This window comes from Haliotis cracherodii, unplaced genomic scaffold, assembly GCF_022045235.1.
Source record: "Haliotis cracherodii isolate W230 unplaced genomic scaffold, xgHalCrac1.p SCAF_10, whole genome shotgun sequence".
NCBI classification, from domain to species: domain Eukaryota; kingdom Metazoa; phylum Mollusca; class Gastropoda; order Lepetellida; family Haliotidae; genus Haliotis; species Haliotis cracherodii.
In genome coordinates, this window is record NW_027266265.1 from 35,937,335 (window position 1) to 35,963,849 (window position 26,515).

Consider the following 26,515-nt stretch of genomic DNA (forward strand, 5'->3'; position numbering starts at 1 on the left):
AGACATGAGATTGTTGGGTGACGTGACTCAGGTCAGACATGAGAGGGAGGAGTGACGTCACTCAGGTCAAACACGAGAGGGTGGGGGTGACGTCACTCAGGTCAGACATGAGAGGGTGGGATGACGTCACTTAGGTCAGACATGAGAGTGTGGGGTGACGTCACTCAGGTCAGACATGAGAGTGTGGGATGACGTCACTTAGGTCAGACATGAGAGGGTGGGGATGACATTCAGGTCAGACATGAGAGTGGGGTGACGTCACTCAGGTCAGACATGAGAGGGTGGGGGTGACATCACTCAGATCAGACATGAGAGGGAGGGGTGACGTCACTCAGGTCAGACATGAGAGGTTGGGGGTGACGTCACTCAGATCAGACATGAGAATGTGGGGTGACGTCACTCAGGTCAGACATGAGAGGGTGGGGGTGACGTCACTCAGGTCAGACATGAGAGGGAGGGGTGACGTCACTCAGGTCAAACATGAGAGGGAGGGGTGACGTCACTCAGATCAGACATGAGAGGGTGGGAGTGACGTCACTCAGGTCAAACATGAGAGTGTGGGATGACGTCACTTTGGTCAGACATGAGAGGGTGGGGTGACGTCACTCAGATCAGACATGAGACGGAGGGGTGACGTCACTCAGATCAGACATGAGAGGGTGGGAGTGACGTCACTCAGGTCAGACATGAGAGTGTGGGATGACGTCACTTTGGTCAGACATGAGAGGGTGGGGTGACGTCACTCAGATCAGACATGAGAGGGAGGGGTGACGTCACTCAGATCAGACATGAGAGGGAGGGGTGACGTCACTCAGATCAGACATGAGAGGGTTGGGGACGTGACTCAGGTCAAACATGAGAGGGAGGGGTGACGTCGAGTACTCAAGTCAGACACGAGAGTGTGGGTGACATCACTCGGGTCAGACATGAGATGGAGGAGTGACGTCACTCAGGTCAGACATGAGAGGAAGGGGTGACGTCACTCAGGTCAAACATAAGAGGGAGGGGTGACGTCGAGTACTCAAGTCAGACATGAGAGTGTGGGTGACATCACTCGTGTCAGACATTAGAGTGAGGAGAATTGTTTTGATTGAGTTTATGTTTCTTGGCATTCTGCTTACAAGGAGTGTTCAGTTGTCATGGAGGCATCCATTGTACGTCATGAACATAACATAAAAAGATTGCGTGACATAACATGACCAGTACACAGTGCACAGTAAAATTTATGTTTAAATGGACAAATTTGACTTCAAATACTCAATAACACTAAGCTTTAAAAAACATGGTGTTCGTCAAGTAAATTGGTTGTTGTCTTGGCAGGTTACCGTAGCATTCCTCTGAAGAATGGCTACAGTGAAGAACTGGAACTGGCATCACTGATGGTCAGCATCGACATGAGGAACCCCAAGGTCAGTCACGGCTTGTAGACAACACTTACTCTCTCTCTCACCCACCAGCCTGCCCACCCACCTCACTCACTCACTCACTCACTCACCCACCAGCCTGCCCACCCGCCTCACTCACTCACTCACTCACTCACCCACCAGCCTGCCCACCCGCCTCACTCACTCACTCACTCACTCACCCACCAGCCTGCCCACCCGCCTCACTCACTCACTCACTCACTCACCCACCAGCCTGCCCACCCGCCTCACTCACTCACTCACTCACTCACCCACCAGCCTGCCCACCCGCCTCACTCACTCACTCACTCACTCACCCACCAGCCTGCCCACCCGCCTCACTCACTCACTCCAGTTGTATTCCAGTCTGCAGTTTTAGCCACTTGTCCAAAGCCAGAGTAATATTTCTTCTGGTGTAAATATAGTAAAGTCTATCATAATTCTGAAAATAATGCCAAAACACAATTTCGGATAACACAAGATAATAGAAGAAAATGAACAAACTACACACAACCCAAACATAATACCCATGTTCTCAATACATTGACATGATGTCTTCGCAGCACCATTTGAGTATATTGCCTGAAGCCCATATTTGGTGCTCTCCGCCATAATATTGCTTGTGTAATGGTGAAAGCAGCATATAGACCTATTCCCTCATTCACTTATATGTCCCTCCACCCACACCCTTGTAGATATCCTAGATGTATCCCTGTAATGTGTCAAGTACCTATTGTAAAGACACCACCTCCGTGGTCTAGTGGCATAGTGTCTCCCCGGAGACCCGACCATGCCATACTGAAAGACGTTAATAGATGGTACTTCTGGCTAACCTGCGCCCGGATTTGAGTGGCTAAAACAAGGACTGGTCGGCTCAGAGTCAGTATCCTGTGTCTGAGTGGGATATTCATGTTAAACTGTGGCATGGTATGTCAATGGGCTGGCACTATAAAACTGGCATTAGTCTGGATTAGTACAAGCAGCCACACACACATATGTGCATGCCTGTCACTATATAAGTGCAATAATGTTGGACGCTACGCTAACCCCATTACACCTCACCTCACTTATTGTGACGACTGCTCATGGCCTGTGACGCATGTGTTGCAGGAGGGTGAGGAGAGCGACATCTATGCCTCCATCCAGCAGCTGTGTGATGAGTCTGACAACCTGGAGGCTGTGATCGAGGACCTGGACCAGCGCGGGGACAAGGAGTCGGCCAACATCAAGCGGGTTGAGCTGGAGGAGACGCAGGGGCTGCTGCTGGCCAAGAGAGAGGAGCGGAGGATGAGGAAGTAAGTCATCCCTGGGCGGAGGATTGGGGGAGGGGGAGAGTTGTTGGGATGATAGGTCCTTGGCAACATAAGCTTGTTGCATGAGCTGACTTCAGTGAATGCCAGGTTAGAATTGGTCCTCAGTAACCTATTCTTCTTGCAAGAGTTACATGTTGGTTACCCTGGTGGAAAAAGATCCTAGCATGTTTGTTGTATGGGTTTTACCAAAGTGGTAAACATCTAAGACCTGCATCAATTCATGCTTTCCTACCATGTGATGTGAATGAAATACTATTCAAAGCATTGTTAAACCAATCTCACTCACTCAGTCATGTTTTAAATGATTTCTTGATTATTTGTGACTTTAAGTAATGACTCACTCACTCACTCACTCACTGTTGATTATTCAGTAAGTCACTGGTTTGCCTGTCTCAATTATTTACAGGCCTCCATGATACATTGGGATCATTTAATTATACATGGACAATTTATCATGGTGTGTTTGGGGGCGGTGTGGTAGCCTAGTGGTTAAAGCGTTCACTCGTCACGCCGAAGACCTGGGTTATTCCCCACATGGATACAATGTGTGAAGCCCATTTCTGGTGTCCCCTGCTGTGATATTGCTGGAATATTGCTAAAAGTGGCATTAAACAATAGTCACCCACCCACTCACTCTCTCACTCACTCATTGTGTGTTTGTGATTCCAGATCTGCCATCAGACATCAGATCATCTACAGACGCCAGTCAAACAACTGAAGGAAGCTGCTAATAGTTGTTGGACCACAGGAACCACAGATGTGTACAGCGTTCCGATGAGGATGCAGAGATACGTCCTGTATATATGGGTCAATCAGTTATGTCCATTTAATATGATATAGTATTCCGTGTGCAGAATATCCCACTTTGATGCCTCAAGTGTTCCTTACTGATGAAGTTCATAACAATGTCATATGACCAGAGTGATACACATGCATGTTTGGGGCTGATGTTCCAAGTTAGATTGGCCCAGGTCATGGATGGAACATGCAATTTCAAGGCTGTTGGAGTGAAAGAAGCTCCAAGACAGCAAGCGTCCGGTATGACCTTTTCACAGCCTGCCTTAGACCGAGAAGAAAGAAACAAGGAGAGCTTGTATGTGTGGCCAGGCCAGACCAGACCAGGTAACAAATATGTGATCTGGTTATGTTTTCAAATTAGATAAAATGGCCGACACATTGTGTTGAGATTGTGTTCAGGGATGTGAAGCATCTTCACCTGTTGCGTCTGATGTTAATAATAGGTCGGTGTCTTTGGTCAGATAAGCTGACATTTGTTTTATTTGAAAGTTTTTTTGGTAGCTCAACACATCAGGAACAAATTGCACAAAGCGATATTAGCTAAGAGTTACGATCACCATAGCGCTAAGATCACTTTGTGCAAGTGGGCCCAGGAGCTGGTTGATCTTTCTGATATGTTTTGTCTCTTATGTGTTTGCTTTTTTGGATCCTGGATGGTATTGATGGAAGAGGGTTAAGAGTAGTTAGATCGCCTCATCAGTCACAACAACCATGTTACCGGAGACATGAACAATAATGAGATTTTTTCTGTATGAGATTCAGAAGTATCAATTTGTCAAATGTAAACTGGTTCGTCAAACTGGTCAGTTTTATTATTTGACCGTAAACTGATCTTAACATGTGCATTCTTAGGCAACACCTTTGAGAACTGAATTTGAACTGAATAATTTTCTCAGTTTGTATGTACCCCGAGGCATGTCACGTAAGCATTGGTACCAAAAAATACATACATTGGCTCTGATGAAGTGTGATCCAACTGAACCGATTAAGCATTAAGAAACTAAAAGTCCCATGAACTGGACATCCCAGTTGAGCACAGTTTGGTTGTGTTTTGCAGCATGGAAGTCGATAGTGGTCCATGGCGAGACCAACAGGGCACGATATCAATGTTAGCGTTACTTGTAAATTGTGTGACAATCCCTGTATTAAAGTCCATGCTTATTACATGATAGAGATATCAAATGTTGGTCATATGAAACAATAGACTCCAATGACAAAGTCAGACTCTTTGAGATTGTTTACAGATTTTCCTGACCCCAAAATTATGAAAGTGAATATTTATGAACTTTTTTCGATTCCTTGAAAAGGAAAAGTTACATGATTAAAGTTTTAAAAATCTGTACATTAAAAGATTAAATTTCAAGACCATCAAACTTAACTAACGCTGCTCGCATGGAAAAATCTGAAATATTTGTGTTATATTTTTCCCATTTCCTGACCAGGATTATTCACACACAAAAAAACAATGTAAACCAAGATGAAAGTTTGGTCTAATGTTTTCTCACATCTGTGTTCATGAATAAGCAAGGCCTGGTGTAGTTAGATGACCTTTTTACACAAGCCTGTCTTTTCATTATTTTTGATATGCTTAAAGCTGTTGATGCGAATAGATGACATTTTGGGGACACAGCTTAAGGCAGTATTTGCACATGAAAAGCTGATTGTTTCAAACTTAAATGTTATGTGGAAATGATACCGAGTGAAAACTATAAGTATTACTTCATATAATCACTTCACAGTAAGGTCCAAGCTTCTCATACGTGTCACAGCTGAGGTTACTTATATTTTCATCCACATTTGACCAAAATGTGAGGTGCGAGGCCATAAGGTTTTGTATTTTTGTTGACTACATCTGTCACATTAACTGTTGGGGTATGTGATTCACGGGAAGTTCAGATGTTTGACTGTTGCCTGTGTAATTCATCATGCTTAAAAAAGATGGAGGACAAACACCACAACTTTTTAGCCGTTGATAGTGAGCTGAGTTAGAATGAAAATCAAATAATTAATTCTTATTACCTAAGTGCTCAATTGTCATGATTTGTGGTTTCAGAATATTCATTTTGCAAGTAACGTTTGAGTTACTCATTGTATGATGTTAGGGTCCATAGCACTGTTGAGCCCAACTGTGATGTTTAAACGCGTTGCATCTCTGTATGTTGTTCAAGGCCATTTCAAGGTCAACAGATCCTCAAGCTGCCATAATTTTCGATAATTTGCCAAACAATTGTCATTGTTGTTTCAGTGTTATGTTATGAGTTTGGTAGTTTCCGTAACTAGGATGTTTGGTCCAGATGTTGCCTCAGTGTGTTGCTATGTAAGTGATGTGGTGTGGCAGTGTGTTGTTAGCTGACTGTACTTTACTTTCTCGTGGCTTCCAGCGGTATTTAGCATCTTACTAACGTTGTGTGAAGAACTACAAAACAAGTCGTTGAGTTTGGATTGAGGGGTATAGACACAGCCCTTTCTGGACATATTGGACAGTATTAATTCAATACTTTATCAAGAATTCAGTATCTTAACTCATCAATATGATTGTGTTTTTATAATGATTCAGAAGGCAGTATGTTGGTTATTTGATTCAAACCATGGTTACAGTGTGTGATGCATAGTGAAACCATGGTTACAGTGTGTGATACATAGTGAAACCATGGTTACAGTGTGTGATACATAGTGAAACCATGGTTACAGTGTGTGATGCATAGTGAAAACATGGTTACAGTGTGTGATACATAGTGAAACCATGGTTTCAGTGTGTGATGTATAGTGAAACCATGGTTACAATCTGTGATGCATAGTGCAACCATGGTTACAGTCTGTGCATAGTGAAACCATGGTTACAGTCTGTGCATAGTGAAACCATGGTTACAGTTTGTGATGCATAGTGATACCTTGGTAACCGTATAATGCATTTTGAAATCATTGGCCCTGTGTCTATGCCAAATCAATCTTAATTTGCCAATATTTTACAAACATTTGTAATCATTGTCTTCTCTGATATGGCTCCAGATTCCTCAAATGACCCTCTACATTGCTTCAGCTTTGCTATGCCAAATAGATATGTGTCATAAAATGCTCATAACATGCATAGGTGAATAAACATTGACATAAATATCTGAAAAGAGACCCTTCAACATAACAATAACTGAAAATAAGACAGACTTCCTATAAATGTTGCAGTGGAAACAATCTCTGGCAAGGATTCCCATACTAACATTGTTTGGCCTCATTCCAAAGCCAGATGATTGCGCTACGGCTGTTATTGAAGTAGTATTAGAGTTACGATCATTTTCGTTCCACGATCACTTTGTGGAACGGGGCCATGGTGACTTCTTACATGGTCCTTTCTGCCTTTCAGCAGAGACAGCCCAGTGCTCCAAGGCACTGCAGATACGTGCTAGGATTCGCTTATTGTTGGTAATAACAGATTTGTGCAGGTTATGATCCCTGGTTAGTCAGGTGGCTGTTTTCAAGTTTTTGACTATAAAAGCATCATGACCAGAAACGTGGTATAGCGTTTTCTCATGGCGGTCACGTGACCCCGTGTCATGAAAACACATAGCATTGGTCACAACCCTTGTGCCGTTAACACTTTCCAAGAAAGATTTCTGTCCTTAAACATAAGATCTTTGAAAGACAGGCAGCAGGTGTCTTGAAGTAGAATCGTACAGCAGCTGGTTCGGCTGATTGATCATTTCTCCAAATACAGACAAAACTGTACTGCAGGTTCCTCCTTCCTCCATGTTGTTTTGAAGTTTGTGCTAAGGTCAAGGTGGAAGTTGTTTTCATATCAGGTGATCCCAAGCCTGGGGTCCATGACCGACCACCTTTGGTCAAGTTTTTGAAAACTCAATTTCCTCCCTCTTTCTGACTGAAAAATATATGCTTTACAAAAAACATTGGGGATCATGAAATTTTGGAGGATATTTGTTTGTAGTGAGGACTATACCCACAATTTCATAAAAATAGCCCCGAAATTATTCATGATCCCTAACTCTTTTTGTTCAATATACCCTAATCTAATCAGCTCGTGGAAACATATGATAACACAGATTTGTAAAAAATTGTAATCGTAAAGTAAATTAATTGGGTCTCTTTTCAAATGAAATACCGTATTAGAGGTAATAAGCGCCCAGAGTACTCTCAAATTGAAATAGGGGATCTTATTAGAATATTATTTTGGTGATAAAAACAGAGTTGAAAGACCGTAAATTTCGTGGTTTATGCTGACAGACCTGAAATGTTTATATGCGAGGAGTATATTTTTCCAGAATTTAATTGCCCATAATTATGGGTGCATATAACACACGAGTGCGAATCATGTACAAATAAATAAGTCTTGTGTACATTGATCATTTGGAAGGGGTGCTAATTGGGATTGTTCACTAGCAAGTATATTAGCAAATATCGCTGTGGGCGCTTATTAGAGCGGGGCGCTTATCACTTCAAATACGGTAGTGGATGTTTAACAAAATCAAAAGAAGGTTGAAAGATAAGTTTCAGTTAATAATGAATCAAAATGTCCTGACATGATTCTTATGATTATGGTAGAGTACATTTTGAACATCAATTATTCTCGAGTTCATGTTTTGTCTCTCGAAAAAAGCATTAAATTGTATATGTTACTTCATGTGATAACCCGAGTCAGCAGTATTTTATTTTATCATAGTGATGTTTTTGTAATCTTTACATATTATGATATTGATGAATTTTGTGTTTTTGATGAGGTAGAATTTACGAATTTACGATTGTTCATATTGGTTGTTGAGATAATAAGACCCTTTCTCTTAGTTATAATCATGTAAGGGATTTACATATTGCAGCAAATAGATATATGATATTCAACACAAATTTTCACTTTTCTTTATTTATTGAACAAATACTTACTCTTAGTTGTTGTTACTGTTCACTGTTTCTTAGGAACTGTTTTCAGATTTGTGATGAGGTGTTTGCTAGCCAAGTGGTGAAAGAGTTAGTTCATAAAAACGAAGACAAGTTTTCAAATTGCCACATTGAAAGAATTTAATATTGCTAATGGTGTGAAATACACCACACACTAATAGAGTAGCCAAGTGGTTAAAACGTTTGCTCGGGTTCGATTCCCCACATGGGTACAATGTGTGAAGCCCATTTCTGGTGTCCCCCGCTATGATATTGCTGGAACATTACTAAAAGTGGCATAAATCTCTGTCTCAATGTTGTAAAGCTGGAAAAAGAAATAGACAGTTGTTTAAATGGAACCTGTTGATTGCATTAAATTGAAGTTATCACTGTTATTCCGCTTTGCATAAGTGTAGTAAATCAAGTTAAACTATGACCAATTTGAAAACAATCATTCATGAAACACCAATATTGTTTGTACATTCATTTCAGTTTCAAAAGTGGTGTTGAAACCTAAATATTATCCAGGGTGGTAAGAAGATGAAGGGTTATAACTCGCCAAGTCTTGGGACTAGCCTCATAATTCACATTGGACAGATATCCTGAAATTTTTGAGTACCAGAAGGTTATTCTCTCGTATTTTTCTTTGATATCCAAATAGGGCCAAAGGTCAGCAAAATAGCATTGTTATTTGATTGAAGTAAGACTATCATTCAAGTATTTTGGAGGAATTCTTTGTTGCTATGTATTCCTGAAGGTCCAGAGAGCTACAGATATTACACAGCCGTGAAGTGACCAGAAGTTTGGTATCTATACATGTATAAGTCTTAAGCTTGTATAGTCTGTGTAAAAGCATAATGTCTTTCACTATGATGCTTGATAAGGATGAAATACTATTTATCGTGCCATTTTTACAATTTTTGTAATCTGATTTTATAAGTATACTACTCAACTCTTGATAGGGATACTGGCATGTTTTATGTTATTAGAAGTCTCAGTCCCATTATTAAAGACATATCTTTTACTCCAGTCCATGAAGATGTGTCCCCCCTTCTACAGAGAGTAGTGGAAGGTGAACTTTCTGATCAGCTGAGTAAAGCGTTCACTTGATTTTTGTATCTCAAAAATGGACTTATATGACCAGTTCCACATGTAAATAATAACAGCAGCACCATTATGTTTTTGTGGATATTATATACACCTGGTCATTTCCTATAGCCATGGCACCTACACACAAGTGGGAGTACCATCGAGGAAATATTTTGAAACTGTGTTGGTTTTCTTTTGTTAAATGCACAATTTTCAAGACAAAAAGCCAAATCATTTTAGAAAGTTGATCTGATTGGATCAAGAACCACACATGTAGATTTGTCAGGCCAAGTTTGCTCATGGTTCAACTGTGACCTGTAGTCCTCAGATCTTCAAGCCGAGAGGTATCCTATTGCAGTCAAAGGTCTGGATTTCATAAGATTGTTCCATGGATATATTGAATAAAGTTTTTTTAACATTATCTCAAAGCTGTCAGCCACATTCATATTAAATATCCCTGTCTCACATTGAGTAGCATGTTTCACATCTGACTGTTCAGTAGTTTAAGTTATCTGTGCTCAGTGTGAAGTGATTAGATGCCCACTTAAACAATTATGATCGACGAGTTATATTGTTCTGTTTTCTCGGAAATATAAGATGCTTGAGATGTAATGACGTCCGTAAAATCTATCCAGGTAAAATATGTAATGTTGATTATTCCGTGTTAAAATCATTAATTATGTCTGAAAAAATGTGTTGTGAAATAAACTTGTTCAGCTCCTTTGTTCACCAAAAAAGACCTGTGTTTTGAAGCAATGATTGAAAACATATCCAGTAATCCCAGGCATATTTGCAGTTATATCTAGAACCAGAAGCAAAATGTTTCTTAAAATTTTACAAAGAACCAATACAAAGGTATAAGAATGTTTTGTAGATATTCTATTGATCAATACAACCAGAAGAAACTAATTCCGTTGTGAAACAGTATTTTTATCTTTTTTTCTTGTGGCCAAACGATTCTATTTGATATTTTATTTATAAATTATAGATCAACTTCTAATGAACATATTCTATTACAGCAAACATTAAAAACAAATTCCTTTGTCAAAAGTACATGTAATTATGAAATATAAATTCAACAAATATTCAATGTTGGTATATTTTGGCACCATTTGGGTCATAAGATACACCATATTATTTTTCATGGCAACCATTATAGTTACAAGACATAATGTACCGTATTCGACGTAATAAGCGCCCCGCTCTAATAAGCGCCCGGGGCGATATTTACAAATTATATTGGGTAGGATACAATCACAAAAAGCACCCCTTCCGATTGATTATTGTAAGACTTATTTATTCGTGTATAATACGCACTCGTGTGTTATATGCATCCTTAATTATGGGCAATTAAATCCTGGAAAAATATATCTGTCGTATATAAACATTTCAGGCTGTCAGCATAAACCATGAAATTTACGATCTTTCAACTGTTTTTTTTTCCACCAAAATATTATTTTAATAAGAGCCCCTTATTTCTAATTTTGAGAGCGCCCTGGGCACTTATTACGTCGAATATGGTAATGATAACGTAAGCCATTTTTCTTCTGACAAGTCATAATACTTTCACAATTGTTTCACAGTTCAGAAGCACTGGAGCAAAGCTTGAGATTGTACGGTGGACATATTTCTGTTTGTGGTATATAAAGTTTGTACAGTGTGTAAATAACTTGTTTTCCACATTTCATGTAAATAACACTAGTGCTGATTTCCACAAGAAGTTTATTGAATAGTTTTTAATAGATGTGTTTTTTTATTGATTATTTTTATATTACTGATTAAATGCAATCTCAACTCCTTTACTCAGATACTGCATGTACATCCGAGGTCATCTCCATTGGAGTATGCATCAGATAAACTTTCTTATCAACCAATCAGTGGTCATGATTCCAAATTTTGTTTGTTGTTTAACGCCGCACTTAGCAAATTCGAGCTATATGATGGCAGTCTGTAAATAATGGAGTCTGGACCAGACCATCCAGTGATTGACATCATGAGCATCGATCCACACAATTGGGATACGATGACATGCATCAATCAAGTAAGCAAGCCTGACACCCTTTTCCGGTTAGTCGCCAAAATCCCCATTTACAGTAAGCATGGGTTGCTGAAGACCAATTCTACCCTGGATCTTCACAGGTCACAGGTCTTGTGTTCTGTGTAGGATTTCTTGAGTTTAGATCTAAAATTTTGAATCGAAAGAACTGAAGCCAAATCGTTTTACAAAAGCTGACATTTGATTGGCACAAAATCATAACCATCCTTCATTTAGATTGGAAGATGTTAGCCTGATGTGTCCTTCTATGGAGGTTTCATCAGAGTTTCATGCAGAGAGGTATCATGTCAGAGAAACGGATCAATTTGATTGAGATTGTGAATAATAGCAACTGTACAGCTGTTGATGAATCCATCAACAAATCAACTTTGAATGTTTAATATGTTAACACATGGTCACAGATTTTTTGGGGCATTTCGGTTATCTCAGTCATGCCAAACGTTTGCAGTTGCTGCCTCAATTATTTGTCCTTTTTCTACACAATTATGCATAGTTCATTTTGAAGATATATATATATTATAAGGGTAATGCTCTTTTTCAAGGCATTATCATTTGCAGAAGCCCGAGGTTTTCCATTAACTGCCCGACGAAGGAGGGCAGTTGAAAAGACTGAAGGCTTCTGCAAATGATAAGGCCCTGAAAAAGAGCGTTACCGTTATTATAGCTAAAATGGATGGAATTTGTTATCAAATAAAAAGAAACAACAACATCGGTTTTAAAACATTTACTGCAATCAACACGAATGTCACTGACCACATTTTACAAATATTTACTTATTTCTGATCATGTGCGGGCGTTCTAATGATAATTCTATCCATTTTAGCTATATATATATATATATATATATCAATGTCTAGTTTATTGTTGTCATTTAGGAAAAAGAGACGTGATGTACTGGTGTTTCTTTTTGTAAATATGATAGATGATTAAACATAATTAATCATAATTAATTTACAGAATGGAGAATGTCAACCTCGATTGCAGCATAACATATGACTTGGTTTGCAGGTATTAATTATTTTGCATGCTAAGACTTTGGCATGTATTGGTAAATAAGGTAATCTTTATGTTCTGTCAAGGTCATCATCAGATTCTTTACTCTGATAAGACATCTTTCTGAGTGAAGATCTGACAAATCATCCATAGGATTGAGCGATTAAGACATTCAGAGCTGCACATCAGATCTCTGTACCCGGTATCTTGAATAAAACAATAAATGGGCAGTTCCTAATGGAAATAATAAAAGCAATGCTATATATTACATATGCAGGGTTTCCTCTCTTAAATATTTTAGAATCAAGGTGGTAAGGAAATGAAACCAAATTGATTTAGAAGATGACAACAGATTTGCTCAATCAGATTGTAATCAGATTGGGAGGTCAAAGTTCACTCAAAGTTCACTTGAAGCAAGTCTTAAGTGAATGGGTGAGTCTGAGGTCTATAAAGTTGCTCCAAATACAGATTTGTGTCCCTATTCTGTCAGGAGTTCTGATTGTGGGTTTGAATCCCAGATTCTTCCAGATTATGATCTTTGGTTTGTCAGCACCATTCTCATGGGTTTCAACAAATGGTACCTGCTCCACTTCAGGATTTCCGAACACCTTAAGCTGACACAATACGATGAAACTGAAATGCTGGTCAAAGTGACCCTGTCTCTCACATTACACGTCAACTTTTACAAAGGAAATATGCTGTTTGTCTTGGTTGTCAATATGATTGTACCAATGTATCCATAAGAAATCAGTATTAGCTGGTATTAGCAGAATGCAGTCTTGACAAAAAAAGAGATTTTGTTGTTTATTTGCATCTAATGTATTTGTATCCTTTTTTCGTCCTAAAACCGTTCAGCTCTTTGTGGTATTGATCATAGCCGAACTCATACTAAGTCAGGGAGATACTTTTCTCTATCTTTTTCATGTCAAGAAATTGTTTCAATTGTGATAACTGATGACTGATATTATACTGACATGAAATAGCTTACATTACAAATTGCAATAGATTCACTAATCTTGAGGTATTGATTGTCAAATCTTATGTAGTTTCAGCAGTTGTCAGTTTGTAGATGGTAATCGTTTTGTGGTCCAAACCATAATTAAGGTTTACACGTTCCTGGAACCACACAGTAATTTATTAATTTATATAAGGCATTTAATTTCTTTTTCAAATTTCATTTATAAAATATTTTTAACCAACAAATAAGTTACAAGGCCTTATGTTTGTTTATGTTTTCAAGAAAAAATTATCCAAATCCTTTCATTAATCACATGAAATCTGAACTAAAAGCTGAGTCAATTCCGACTATATCAGCAACCATCACAAAGTCATGCAAAGGCAAGTCAATTGTTCAGCTGAAAAATATGGGAACATATGGTACCATTCATAATTGGGAATTGCATCATATCGGTCACTATTTATCAAATTTGTATTTGTCAACACATAGCTTTAATGAATCAGGAGCAGTGAAAGTTGTTGAGGCATCAATAATACACATTTATTGAAAAATACTGGCATACAGGTTTCTATTCAATCTAAAAAAAGGACCAAATTTATGTATTTTTCCATTTTTAAGGGGACAGAATTGTATTTTTCAGAAAATTAACATAACACACATCAAATATGTCGGTCCCACATTCATATCGATATTGGCTAAAGGACCACATTTAAAGTAGTTTTTCTCATCACTTTCTGAAATGTGGATATTTTCGATTTGGATAAAACTCGCATTGTGTCAAACTGGACCAAGTTCAATATGCAAATTATCTGGGTGTTTTTTATGAGTTGATGAGATGGAAGATTATATTTTATGGCCTTACAAAGATTTGATAATAATGTCAGTACTATTGGTTGAATTGTCACAAGGAATATTGTGGTTGGAAACTTCCTCCAAAATCAAAAACTGGACACATGACTTTCTACCAACGAAACAGATTGACATACTACACAGTATATTTGATAGGCATTGAGGGACCAGGCTCCCTCCTCATCAGTCAAGCAGCAGCTTGATTTGGACCTGAAGAAATTCTACAAATACTCATGTGAACTAAAATTGTCTATGAAATGGTGTGGTATCTGTGCTATCTGAGATTGCGTCACAATATTTTATGGAGAAATATGTTTATGCATTAAGTTTTCATGTTGAGAGACTATAACTACTAGAAATGCTGTTTTGAAGATTAATAAGTTTGGTGACTTAAATGTGTAGATTTGGTTCCATATATTTCCTCTTATCAATGGTAAGAAATGTTCACAAGTATTTTACAATTGTCACATATGTACTATATATATGTATATTATGAATTATGAATGTTTATACATGCAACCAATATTAATAAATAAAATCAATAATTGATCCCAAACCACTTGTTAATTACAAAACGATCTCAAAAGATTTTAAGGACAAATTTTACGTGCATGACAAACATAAAGTGTAAAATGATTTCTAAAGCCACTGCTGTTTGTGTGTATGTTGTACACATGGCTGATAATTTAATATTAATGTCTAGGATTTTGATTAATAACTGTTATGAGGTAACATTTTTAAAGAATTTGAAGACGTTTTTGTCTCTTTACTTTGCAAAGCAATCCTAACGCATGGGGACTACAAGTTGTTCTGTTTGAGATTCATGTACATCACATATTGTCAAAATAACAATTATAGTCACAGGTTATTAAAGATCTATATTAACTTCTTACCAAACTACATTGTTTATAAATTACACGATGATTATTGTTGAAAAATAAAGTATTTGTGCATAATGAAAACCGCTTAGTTGTACTGTGTTTTTGTCGAGGCGAGGTTGTGATAAATGATCAGATGATTACAGTATGTGACGTGACTATATGACTGGTGCCCACAGTATTACTCAAGGCATCAGCTAATGACACAGGGACGTGACCGCCTCCGTGATCTAGTGGATAGTGGTCTTGTGGATAGAGCATTTGCCGAAGGTCGGGGTTTCGATCCCCGGCCGCGTCATACCAAAAGACGTTAAGAGATGGTACTTGTTAACCTGCCTCGCGCTTGGGCATTTAATTAATGAATCTTTATCCATCTCGGGCGTATTGTCATTGCAGAAATCTCTTTGTCTCAATACTACTCCGATAAGCATTTAGACCCACAGTGGGTTTCACCAAAGTCGTAAACATCCAAGACCTGCATCACTTTGGCTTTCCTGCCACTTCAAGCTGACAGGCCTTGATATAACTGGAATACTGTTCAAAGTGGAGTTGAACACACTCACTCATTCACTGTCATGTGATTCAAAAAATGAACTCATCGGACTGCATATATGTATACCCTTGCTTGTCGTCTATAAGAGACGACTAAATGGATCGGGTAGTCGGACTCGGTGACTTTGTTAATTCGGTCTTTAGCAACCAATGCTTGCCGTATTGGGCGATCATGCTTGCCGTAAGAGGCGACTAACGGGATCGGGTGGTCAGACTCGCTGATGCATGACGTATTATCCCAATTGCGTGGATCGATGCTCATGATTCCAATCACTGGATTGTCTGTTCCTGACTCCATTATTTACAGACCGCCGTCATATTGCTGAGTTTGGCTTTAAACAACAAACAAACAAACGAAACATCACTCAGTTAGCTTAAAGCTGATATGGAATGTAACCAAGTACTGACTTGAACCACATGGCCTTTTCAGTGCACGGTTGAAAGCATGTCGAAGCTGTCACATTGAGTACATGCACAGACATCTCGTCGCGACTGCTGCTTGTAATTAAGTATTGGCTTCGTTTCATCTACATGTCATGCAGTCCATGCTTGGTGAATTGCTCTTCTCGGAGGCGACTATGCTTACGGGATCGCGTGGTCAGATTCGATTCTAGACTCGATTATGTACAGACCGCCGTCATATAGCTGGAATATTGTTGAGTGCGGCGTTATGCAACAAACAAAACAAACGAAGCTCATCTCGGGTACACAGATGGTCCGCCCAGTGCGTCTTGTCACAACTACGTGAGGACCGCCTCCGTGGTTTAGAGGTAGAGCGTCCTCCCGGAGAGCGGAATGTGCGGGGTTCGATCCCCGGCCGCGTCATACCAAAAGACGTTAAAAGATGGTACTTGTTGTTACCCTGTCTGGCGCTCGGCATTAAGGGGTTAAAACAAGGACTGGTCGGTTCGGAGTCAGTATACTGTGTGGGGTATTCATGTCAAACTGCGGCATGGTATCTCAGTGAGCTAGCACTATAAATCGACATCAGTCCGGACTAGTACAAGCAGCCACACACACACGTGCATGAACGTCGCTATATAAGCGCAATAATTTTGGACGCGACGTTAAACCCAATTTCACCTCACAACTGCGTGATGGAGTACTTGGGGAAGACACGACATGGCTGTCTGGTGCAACCGACAATCTTTGCACGAACTTCCAAACCATATCTTCGCAATGTCAACAGCAGGACAGACAAATGAATTGTTGTGGTGGTGGGGATAGGGTAGTGGTGTTACTTGTACAAGCTGTCCTGAGTCCCATTCCACAAAGCGATCTTAGCGCTGAGGTGATCGTAGCTGCAATAAATACACAATGCCATTTTAGAAAGTGGTCAAATGTTACAAATGTTACCCAAAGAAGTATGAGAATCTGTACTTTACTCAAAAAGTGTTATTCCAAATAAAATTTGTTACATTTGACCACTTTCTAAAATGGCATTGTGTTGTTCATAGCTTTCGGCCATGGGAGCCGTGCCAATTTACACGTGTCAGAGGGGTACACAATTGTGATCTAGACTACCAGTTGTCGGACTTTCATTTTTGTGGAAGCCTCGGTGGCTGGGTTAGATCGCTGACTTTGCGTGCTGGCGATTAGGTACCTCACTCTGGCAGTGTGGGTTTGAATCCCGGACGGGACTCCACCCAAAAACAGTATGAAAATCTGTGCTTTACTCAGAAAGTGTTATCCCAAATGTAACATTTGTAACTGCTAAACATTAACATGGGCTTATAATCGTCGTAGCACTAAGATCGCTTTGTGGAACGCAGGACTCAGAAATATTCGACCTACGAAGGTCTGTAAATAATTGGACCAGACAATCCAGTGATTGACATCATGAGCATCGATCCACGCAATTGAAATACGATGACATGCATCAGCCAAGTCAGCGTGCCTGACCATCCGATCCGTTAGTCGTCTTTTAGGGCAAGAATGGGACCCATGATGAATCCGGGTAGAGAATTTGTCTTCAGCAACCCATGCTTTCTCTAAGAGCCGACCGATCGCATTCGTAGATGGATGCTCAATGAGGTCAATCACTGGATTATGTGGTCAAGACTGAATTATTTACAGACCGCCGTCATATAGCTGAGTGCGGCGTTAAACAACAAACAAAAACAATGCAAGAATCGGTTGCTAAAGACGTATTCCAACACGGATCTTCACGGGTCCAGACCAGGGCAGAATCCTTTGAGACACCAGCAAAGGTGTAGGTGAAGTTGACATAATACTCAGACTGAATTAAGCTGATAATGATTTCGACTTAATTCTTTTGCTGGCTTTTGAATTGAGATCAGAACAAAGTGCAGGTTTCAGAAAAAGCCCAAGAGCAGTATCTTATTGAGAAAAAAGAATCTGGGCTGAACTTTGCATCTCCATGCTGTAACGCATGTTTCTGAACAACGGGGGCCACAGGGGCAGGATACGCTGACCTTTTCACAAATACCTGGTATCATCACTAATTGATAGTGATTCATAAACGGTGTCCTCCCATCTGTCAGACACCCAACTTGTTAGACACTTTTAGTTGTGGTTAATTGATTACTAATCCCATGCCTGTTACCTACGGTTTAAGTGGACTAATCCCATGCCTGTTACCTACGGTTTAAATGGACTCAGCCCTTTCTTCACCCAAGGAAAGAACACCAGAAAGTGTTACTCATATGTTTATTTACAACACTATCAATTCAAATGACATGAGTCATATCAACAAAATTACATCATTGACAGCACTATCGATTGAAATCGGGAGCGTCCTCTCAACACTAAAACTCTTGTACACTCGCTACCTCGGAGGAGGGGCTGCACCAAAGTTAATCTGAGAAATCTTGAGAGTATCGGCCTTTTCAATTCTCTTCAAAATATCCCCAAGTCGGTAAACGTTTGGATGTCGGGACGACAGAGAACTATTCCAACGGCTGTTGAAACCCTCAAAGTTGATGTTAGTCCTAGCTCCGAAGGTGGCGTGATGGTTCCACATCAGGATCGGTAAAAGGGAGTCGTCGTCAACCCAAGTCGTAACCATGTAGTCATTGAAGTCATTGGCACCGGGCACAGCAGGGCAGACATTCCTAAACCCAGATATCCTGAACCTGACGCAAGGGAACAAGGGGCAGGACACGCGCGTCGGATCTGTTGCTCGACTCGTTGCTCGAAGTTTTGGGTAGAAGAGTGAGTGAGTGAGTGAGTTGGGTTTAACGCCGCTTTTAACAGTATTCCAGTTATATCGCGGCGTGTCAGCTTAATGTGGGAGGAAAGCCCGAAGTGATACAGGTCTCAGACGTTTACCACTTCTGTGAAACCCACGAGCACGGGTATGGTGCTGACAAACCTAGAAACATAATCCAGGCGAACCGGGACTCGAACCCACAATCATAGGTTTCTGGCGTGTCCAAGGGACGCAACTCTGCACAGCGAATCGCGGCGCCTTAGACGACTGGGCCACCCGTGCCCCCTTTGGGTAGAAGAAGCACCCTTTGATGTCAGCAGCGGGTTTCTGCTTTCAGTAGAGATTTCTTGTGAATATGGAAAGGGTGTTGACGCTTTTACATATTATGGGAAAAAAAGTCGCGTGTGTTATTATTAGGTGTTATGCTATTAAACAATTGTTTACAGGAAGGTGTTATAAAGCTGTAATAATAACATAAGAAAAACATACCTAAAGAATCCTTGATAATGATACATTGTAATTCAGAATTGAAGCCATATGACACAAGCAGTATGGCGTCGAATGTCACCAGCTTGGATTGAGGTGTTTGTACCAATGGTCGTGTTTTGTTGGTGCCATATTACGCTTCGACAAAGGTCAACTTATGTCGATAAATTACTGCCCGATAGTTCAACTCAGATTCGTGTAGCTAGATGGGTGGGAATGGATAGATAGATAATTGATGTGTGATGAATAGACATATAGGTTGCAGATTGGATGATTAAATGAATGGATTGTTAGATGCAGTGGATAGATGGATAGACGATGGACAGACAGGCAGATTTATTCAGTATAAGGCCTTTATCCCAAAATATAGACAGATTTAATATTTATGCGTATGTATTTACAAACATGTATCCTATTTTCAGATTCTTTCTTTTTTTAAATTTCTAGCATTCATAAGTTTATAGTTCTTGTCCCAATTCTTTATAAATACCGCAAACAAATAACACACGGAATTTATCTTGAAAATAGGAAATGCCCCTTGATGTGCAATATGGACATATTTTTTTAATTTTTATTCAGTTCCAGCATATCTACCAGTTTCAACTGCAATATTATAATTACAACATCCGAACGTAGAGATACCAATTCTTAAATGTGTTATAAAATATCACTACAAGGGTATCTTTCATCATTTAATTTGTTGGTTTGTTGGTTTACGCCGCACTCAGCAATATTCCAGTTATATGACTGTATATAATCAGTTCTGGACCAGACAATCCAGTGATTGATATCATGAACATCGATCCACGCAATTGGGATACGATGACGTGCTTCAACCAAGTCAGCGAGCCCGACCACCCGATCCCGTTAGTCGCCTCTTACGACAAGCATAGCCACCTTTTACGGCAAGCATGGGTTGCTGTAGACCTATTCTACCCCGGATCTTTCAACATTTAACAAAGTCTTGTATTCTCTACTAAATACACACTTTGAAGATTCATTAACTGATGAATACCATGACTGTTTTAAATCATCACCTGATATCTGCTTAGATAGTAATAAAAATACTTTACATTGAAAATGAATGATAGATAATAGACTAGATAGGTAGATGACTGGGTGGATAGAATGGCTAGATGATATATGGATGGATGTTAGATGCAACGTATGGATGACGAATAGCATGGATTCAGATATAAATGGATAGAATGGATAAATGGATGGCTATGAAAGATGAACGGATATATTCCATGGTTTCGACCTACGAAGGTCTGTAAATAATTGGACCAGACAATCCAGTGATTGACATCCTGAGCATCGATCCACGCAATTGAAATGCGATGACATGCATCAGCCAAGTCAGCGTGCCTGACCACCCGATCCGTTAGTCGCCTTTTAAGGCAAGAATGGGACCCATGATGAATCCGGGTAGAGAATATGTCTTCAGCAACCCATGCTTTCTCTAAGAGCCGAATGGATAATTGGATGGCTATGATAGATGAACGGATATAGTCCATGGATTGATGAATTTATGGATACATTGACAACCAGCGATGATCTCAATGTCAATAATAAGAATAACGTTTGGTTTGTTTGTTGTTTTACGACACACTCAGCATTATTTCAGCTATATGACGGCGGTCTGTAAATAATCGAGTCTGGACCAGACAATCCAGTGATTGAAATCATGAGCATCAAACCACGCGATTGGGATCGATGACATGAATCGACCAAGTCAGCGAGCCTGACCACCCGATCCCGTTAGTCGCCTCTTACGACATGCACAGCCGCCTTTTTACGATGCACACTCAAACTAGCACAGACAATTCTGTTCCAAGTCTTGATGATCAACGGCAACAAAGATGGCGGATTCATAACCCCGGTTTGTCAATGCTCACACAGACAGCATTTGCAAATATATCATGAACATCCCTTAAACCAAACAATATGTTATTTAGCATCGCCAATACCTGGCCAGATGCCAGATGATTCATGACAGGAATCTCTAAACTTTCTGTAATTGAGAGTGAGTGTCACTCAGCAATACTCCACCTATAACACGGCGGCCCGTAAATAATCGAGTCTGGAGCAGGCAAACCAGTGGTTGATATTATGATCAATGTTGCACACCGTTGAGGTACGATGCCACGCAATGAACCAGGTCACCTACATGGCCTGCCCGATTTAGTCGCCCCTTATGACCAGCAATAGAGTACTGGAAAGCTATTCTTAATCTTGGGTTAAACATAGGGTTCTTGGGAACAGTTCTAACACGGATATCCCATCAGGGCCCACTTGCACAAAGCGATCTTAGCGCTAAGATGATCGTAACTCCTATACTTTAACATAGGCTTATGATAGTCTAAGCACTAAGATCGCTTTGTGCAAGTGGGCCCAGGTCATTAAACAGACGTCGCGTGACCCTGTGAGGTCATTTCCGGGTGAGACTAAGTTACCCGTCATGCCTCTCTGTCAGGAAGTAGATTCCAAGTATTGGTACTTTAAATTCGCCCGTGAAGATCTGGGTCAGAATAGGTCTTCAGCAACCCATGCTTGCCCTAAAAGGCGACAACAAAACTATAAAACAAACTTTAATTATCCATGTTTCGCTGTCGTTACATTTGTAATTATAAAAGGCTTTGCTATTTCAATCGTTGCGTCGGTAATTGACATAATGTGATTTTAGAACACGCACATGTATATGTATATTTTAGACTACACACCGTATATGTTAATGTCCAGACACACGCTCTACAGACACATCGTAACATATGTGGATTTCATGCGTTCTGTAAGCTTACACCATCATACGGACACCAACGCGGTTGGCCTCAGCAGGTCAAGTCAAATCATTTGTCAAGTCAGTGGACGTCAATGGAAAAATTGATTTTTCTATGTAGAACTTATCTGCACTTACACGCCCACAGACAGAGCCTCATTATTTCGCCGTATGAAGTGACTTGGTTTGATGTGACGTGAGATTAATGCACTTCTTCAGCGACGTACAATGAGCCTCGGCACGGTAAACCAGTGGTCGATATCATGAGCAGCCATCCACTGATATACTCATTGAACCAAGTCACAGAGCCTGACCATGTTAATCGAACCTTGCGACAGGCATACTTGATGGGGACCAATTTCCGAGACCAGATTAGACGCAATAATTTGAGAAAATACGTGAATATGGGTCATCACCTTTTTGTTATTTTATCAGCATTGGGATGATAGAAACAGGGAATACAAACATGCAAGGAATTGGAACTACGACTCGGGGGGTATGTAAACAGATTATTATTATTGTTATTATTATTATAATTCTTCTTCTTCTAATTATTAATGGGGCGGTCGGGTAGCCTAGTGGTTAAAGCGTTCGCTCGTCACGCCGAAGACCCGGGCTCGATTCCTGACATGTGTACAATGTGTGAAGCACATTTCTGGTGTCCCCCGCCGTGATATTGATGGAATATTGCTAAAAGCGGCGTAAAACCAAACTCACTCACTCACTCACTCTAATTATTATTATTATTATTATCATTATTATTATTATTATTATTTACAGATTAAAATAAAGAAATGAAGCAAAGTGGGTTTGGGTGATTCTGGCACAGTCAGGCTGGTTGGGTTCATCATCATCTCAGGGCCTTGCCCCCTCTACACGCAGCCCAGACAGCGAATGGGACTTCTCCCAGGAAGCGCTGCCTAGTCAAACCCGGCCAGAACGTTTCGGAGGATGTGAAAACTCCCCAACACTGCAGCCTTCTGCATTACCCAGGGTTGTATTCCTGGTAGCAAACCCGGGTACTCTCCTAATGTCAGTCAACGGACTGGGGGGTACCAAACCTAAGGTACGGAGAACAATGGGGAGTCGGACAACTTGGTACTTGGGATGCAAGCGTGACATTTCGAACGCGAGGTCTGCATATTTGCCATTATTATTATTATTATTATTAATATTATTCATGCGGCGTAACCCAAAATTTATTCACTTCAGTGTCAGTTGAAGAAGAGAGAAGGGGAGAGGGGAGAAGTGTTCTGGGTGTTATACATCTTAATCGGAGTAAATCCTCCCCGTCAGAAAGTACATATCTCAAGATAAAGCTTCTCCACCAACATCTCATAATCTCTCGCGGGACCCGAGGTTACTTTCAGGCAGACCAAGATGGCGGGTGTATATATCATGTTGATCGCTGTTCGAATTGCAGCCTTATCTATTATATCTTGTCCACCTTAGCGTCGGGGTTCCCTTAAAAGGTTTAAATATCAATCTAACATGAAAAATCACTCCACTGACTTAACAGAATATATTCCGTGTTTGGGTTATCATGGACTCACGCCATTTGGTGTCGTGTTAATAATGATATTTGTTTTGTGACAGACAATCCATCACCTCCTTAGGCTTATATAGCATGACTCATGGTCTGACGCTCCATCTAAGGGTCTAGTTTGGTGGGGGTGGGGGTGGGGGTGGGGGGTGGGGGCTGGGGGTGGTAGGGTATGCTTCAGGGAAAAAACCCTCCACCTGTGTATTTAATGATCAGTTAATGCCGTTATCACAGGTATAATTAGTGGTAGGACCACTATTGCATTCAGTATCTGACATTCTCGTGTCTGGGGTAATTAATTAATCTGTGATTAGGTTATAAATTCAGGTCTGATGTGGTGAATGTCTTACAGCGCAACAAGACATCATTCCAGTTATATCAGCAGTGTCAACTAAATGTGGGAGGAGATTCTGAAGTGATGCAGGTCTCAGACGTTTTCCACCTTTGGCGAAAACCACAAGAACGGGCATTGAGCTGACAGACCTAGAAACGTAATCATTCAGCTAACATCAAACAAGGGTATACTTTCTTTTGCCAAGCTGTTTATAACTTCATAATATGCCTGAGACACATTCCGTTTTCGCAGAGACAACACTTTGAGCATAACTCTTTGACATGTCTGACATTGAAATTATTTTCACTGTTACATAGATAGTCTAGATTTGACAATAGCTCTATAGTAGCAGTCCTGAACCTGTGACCTTGGCAATGAATAACCATGCTCAAGGAGAAGCGTTTATGGATCAACGCTTTATCTGGTATTCACATGACGTCAGAAGACATGAATATAGATGCAGTAGTATGTTACTTACGTACTTGCTTCACGCTTATTCTTTCACCCAAACCATATTTAGATATAATTTGTTTTTAATTGTTTGACCTTTTAACTTTTTATTTTTTGTTGTAACAAAGGTTTATATAATGCGCCAGATAGTTTTGACCAAACGACTGCCCATAACGCTGTATTGTTATAAACCGACGACCAAAAGAAATTTTACCATAGTTTTAAATCACTCTAGTTTAAAAAACACAAAAGATAGATGTATGAAGTAAAATGTATTAAAAAGATCAAAATCTCAACGAAATCAATCATACAGCATCCGGTATTGGCATGAAAGTTGCCCGAATTGAGGTGGGGTAGCAAGAACAAGCTTCCGACGTAATGGACAAAGGGCACACTTCATATTAATAACGTGTACTACCACCCTGCTACGAGACACGCCTAAACTCTCCGGCACACAGAAAAAAATCAGCCGTCTGATGACGTCACGTAGGATACGTCGCCATTCTTCTTGGAGGGTCTGGATCAGAACTTGTTGGTTGCTTGGAAGATGTGGTCGCTGTCGAACACAACGATCCGTGAAATTCCAGAGGTGTTCCATGGGTGGTCACGTCTGGGGAGCGTGCAGGCCACGTCAATATGTTGACTTTGTTTTCTGCAAGAGGGTTCCGTACGATTCGGGCTGTATGGGGTCTGGCGGTGCCATGCCGTTAAAGGACACCACGTGGTAGCTGTTGTAGAAATGGTCGGATAATCGGACAATAATGTCATACATGTAACGCTGAGCTGTCAAATTTCCTTCAGCGATGACCAGTGGTGTTCTCTCCCCACACCATAACACCCCATCCACATCGAGAGGGCTGAGAACACACTGTACAGGAACTGACATTCGAACACGACAGAGGATTCAGTATGTTGGGTTTCAAGGCTTCTGACTTCTGATCAGAAACGCTCTGGTTCGTCATCTCTCATGATGATTAACGTCGTTTCGAAGCAGAGCCAGCTGATTCTGTTGAGAGATTTGTGACCACGGACGTGTCTTGGGTTGGTTAACCACTTCCAGTCAGAGATTAACAACAGTCAAAGCAGTGGAGACGCCCTCAAGCCTTCTTCTAAGAAGGCAAAGTCTGTTCAGTCAGCTGGCAAACTGATGGTTTCGGATTTCTGAGATTCGAAGGAATCCTACTGATTGACTACCTCCCAGTCTCATTAAACTACCTCCCGAAAGGTCATTCCATTAACACATTCCCGACGCAAGGGAGTTAACTGACCGTAAAAGTCCAGTTACCGCTTTTATAGTCAGTTAACTCCCTTGCCTAGGGACGGTGAACCATTAATGGCCAATGTTCAGTTAATCTGCTTAGCCAACTGAGTGCGAAGATCACGGTTAAACGTCTATGGAAACTCTCTGAAGATGCTTTGTTCCACGAGGACAATGCACCTATGCACAAGTCTGTCATGTGTGACTGTGGCTTTGAACTCATCTAGCATTGTTCGTATTCACCAGAAATTGGCGACTTCCGATGTCAAAATCCTCTCAGTCCTGAATATAGAATTGCCGTGATAAATCGGAATATGTCCCAGATAACACACCGATGACATCTTGAGTCAAGGTTGTTTATTCGGTGCTATATTCGATAACAAGACATGTACGTGCGCACACAGCAGCACTTGCAATCAGACTAACGTCTAACCGTCATTTCCCCAGCAACCTACCTCCGTTTCCAGTTATATGTAACGACATCTAATGCGATCATTTGCCGGGCGCCGCCTTCTTGAATGGATTTTCGCTCTCGCGAGATCCCGTTATATTTATGAACTAACATTTAACATTAAACATCTGGTTGGTTGGATTGTTGTTAAACGCCGCAACAACGCAATGTTCCAGCTATATGACGGCTTAAACATCTGGAATACTTCTCAACTGTAAGAGATTTTAAGCAGCTTTTGTCTAAACTGTCAACATACCATATTTGGGGAATTA

The 26,515-nt window shown here is 40.4% G+C and overlaps 1 protein-coding gene across 2 annotated transcripts in view; it reads left to right on the forward strand.

Moving 5' to 3' along the window:
- Positions 1 to 9,323, forward strand: part of LOC139454344 (1-phosphatidylinositol 4,5-bisphosphate phosphodiesterase gamma-1-like) — an 84,096-nt gene extending 74,773 nt beyond the window's left edge. For both annotated transcript variants that reach the window (XM_071235977.1, XM_071235978.1), the window contains 3 exons: positions 1,321 to 1,409; positions 2,514 to 2,698; positions 3,386 to 9,323. In XM_071235977.1, the coding sequence (XP_071092078.1) occupies positions 1,321 to 1,409; positions 2,514 to 2,698; positions 3,386 to 3,434 (323 nt within the window). In that variant the 3' untranslated portion in view covers positions 3,435 to 9,323. The remainder of the gene's footprint in view (positions 1 to 1,320; positions 1,410 to 2,513; positions 2,699 to 3,385) is intronic.
- The last annotated feature ends 17,192 nt before the right edge of the window (positions 9,324 to 26,515 follow it).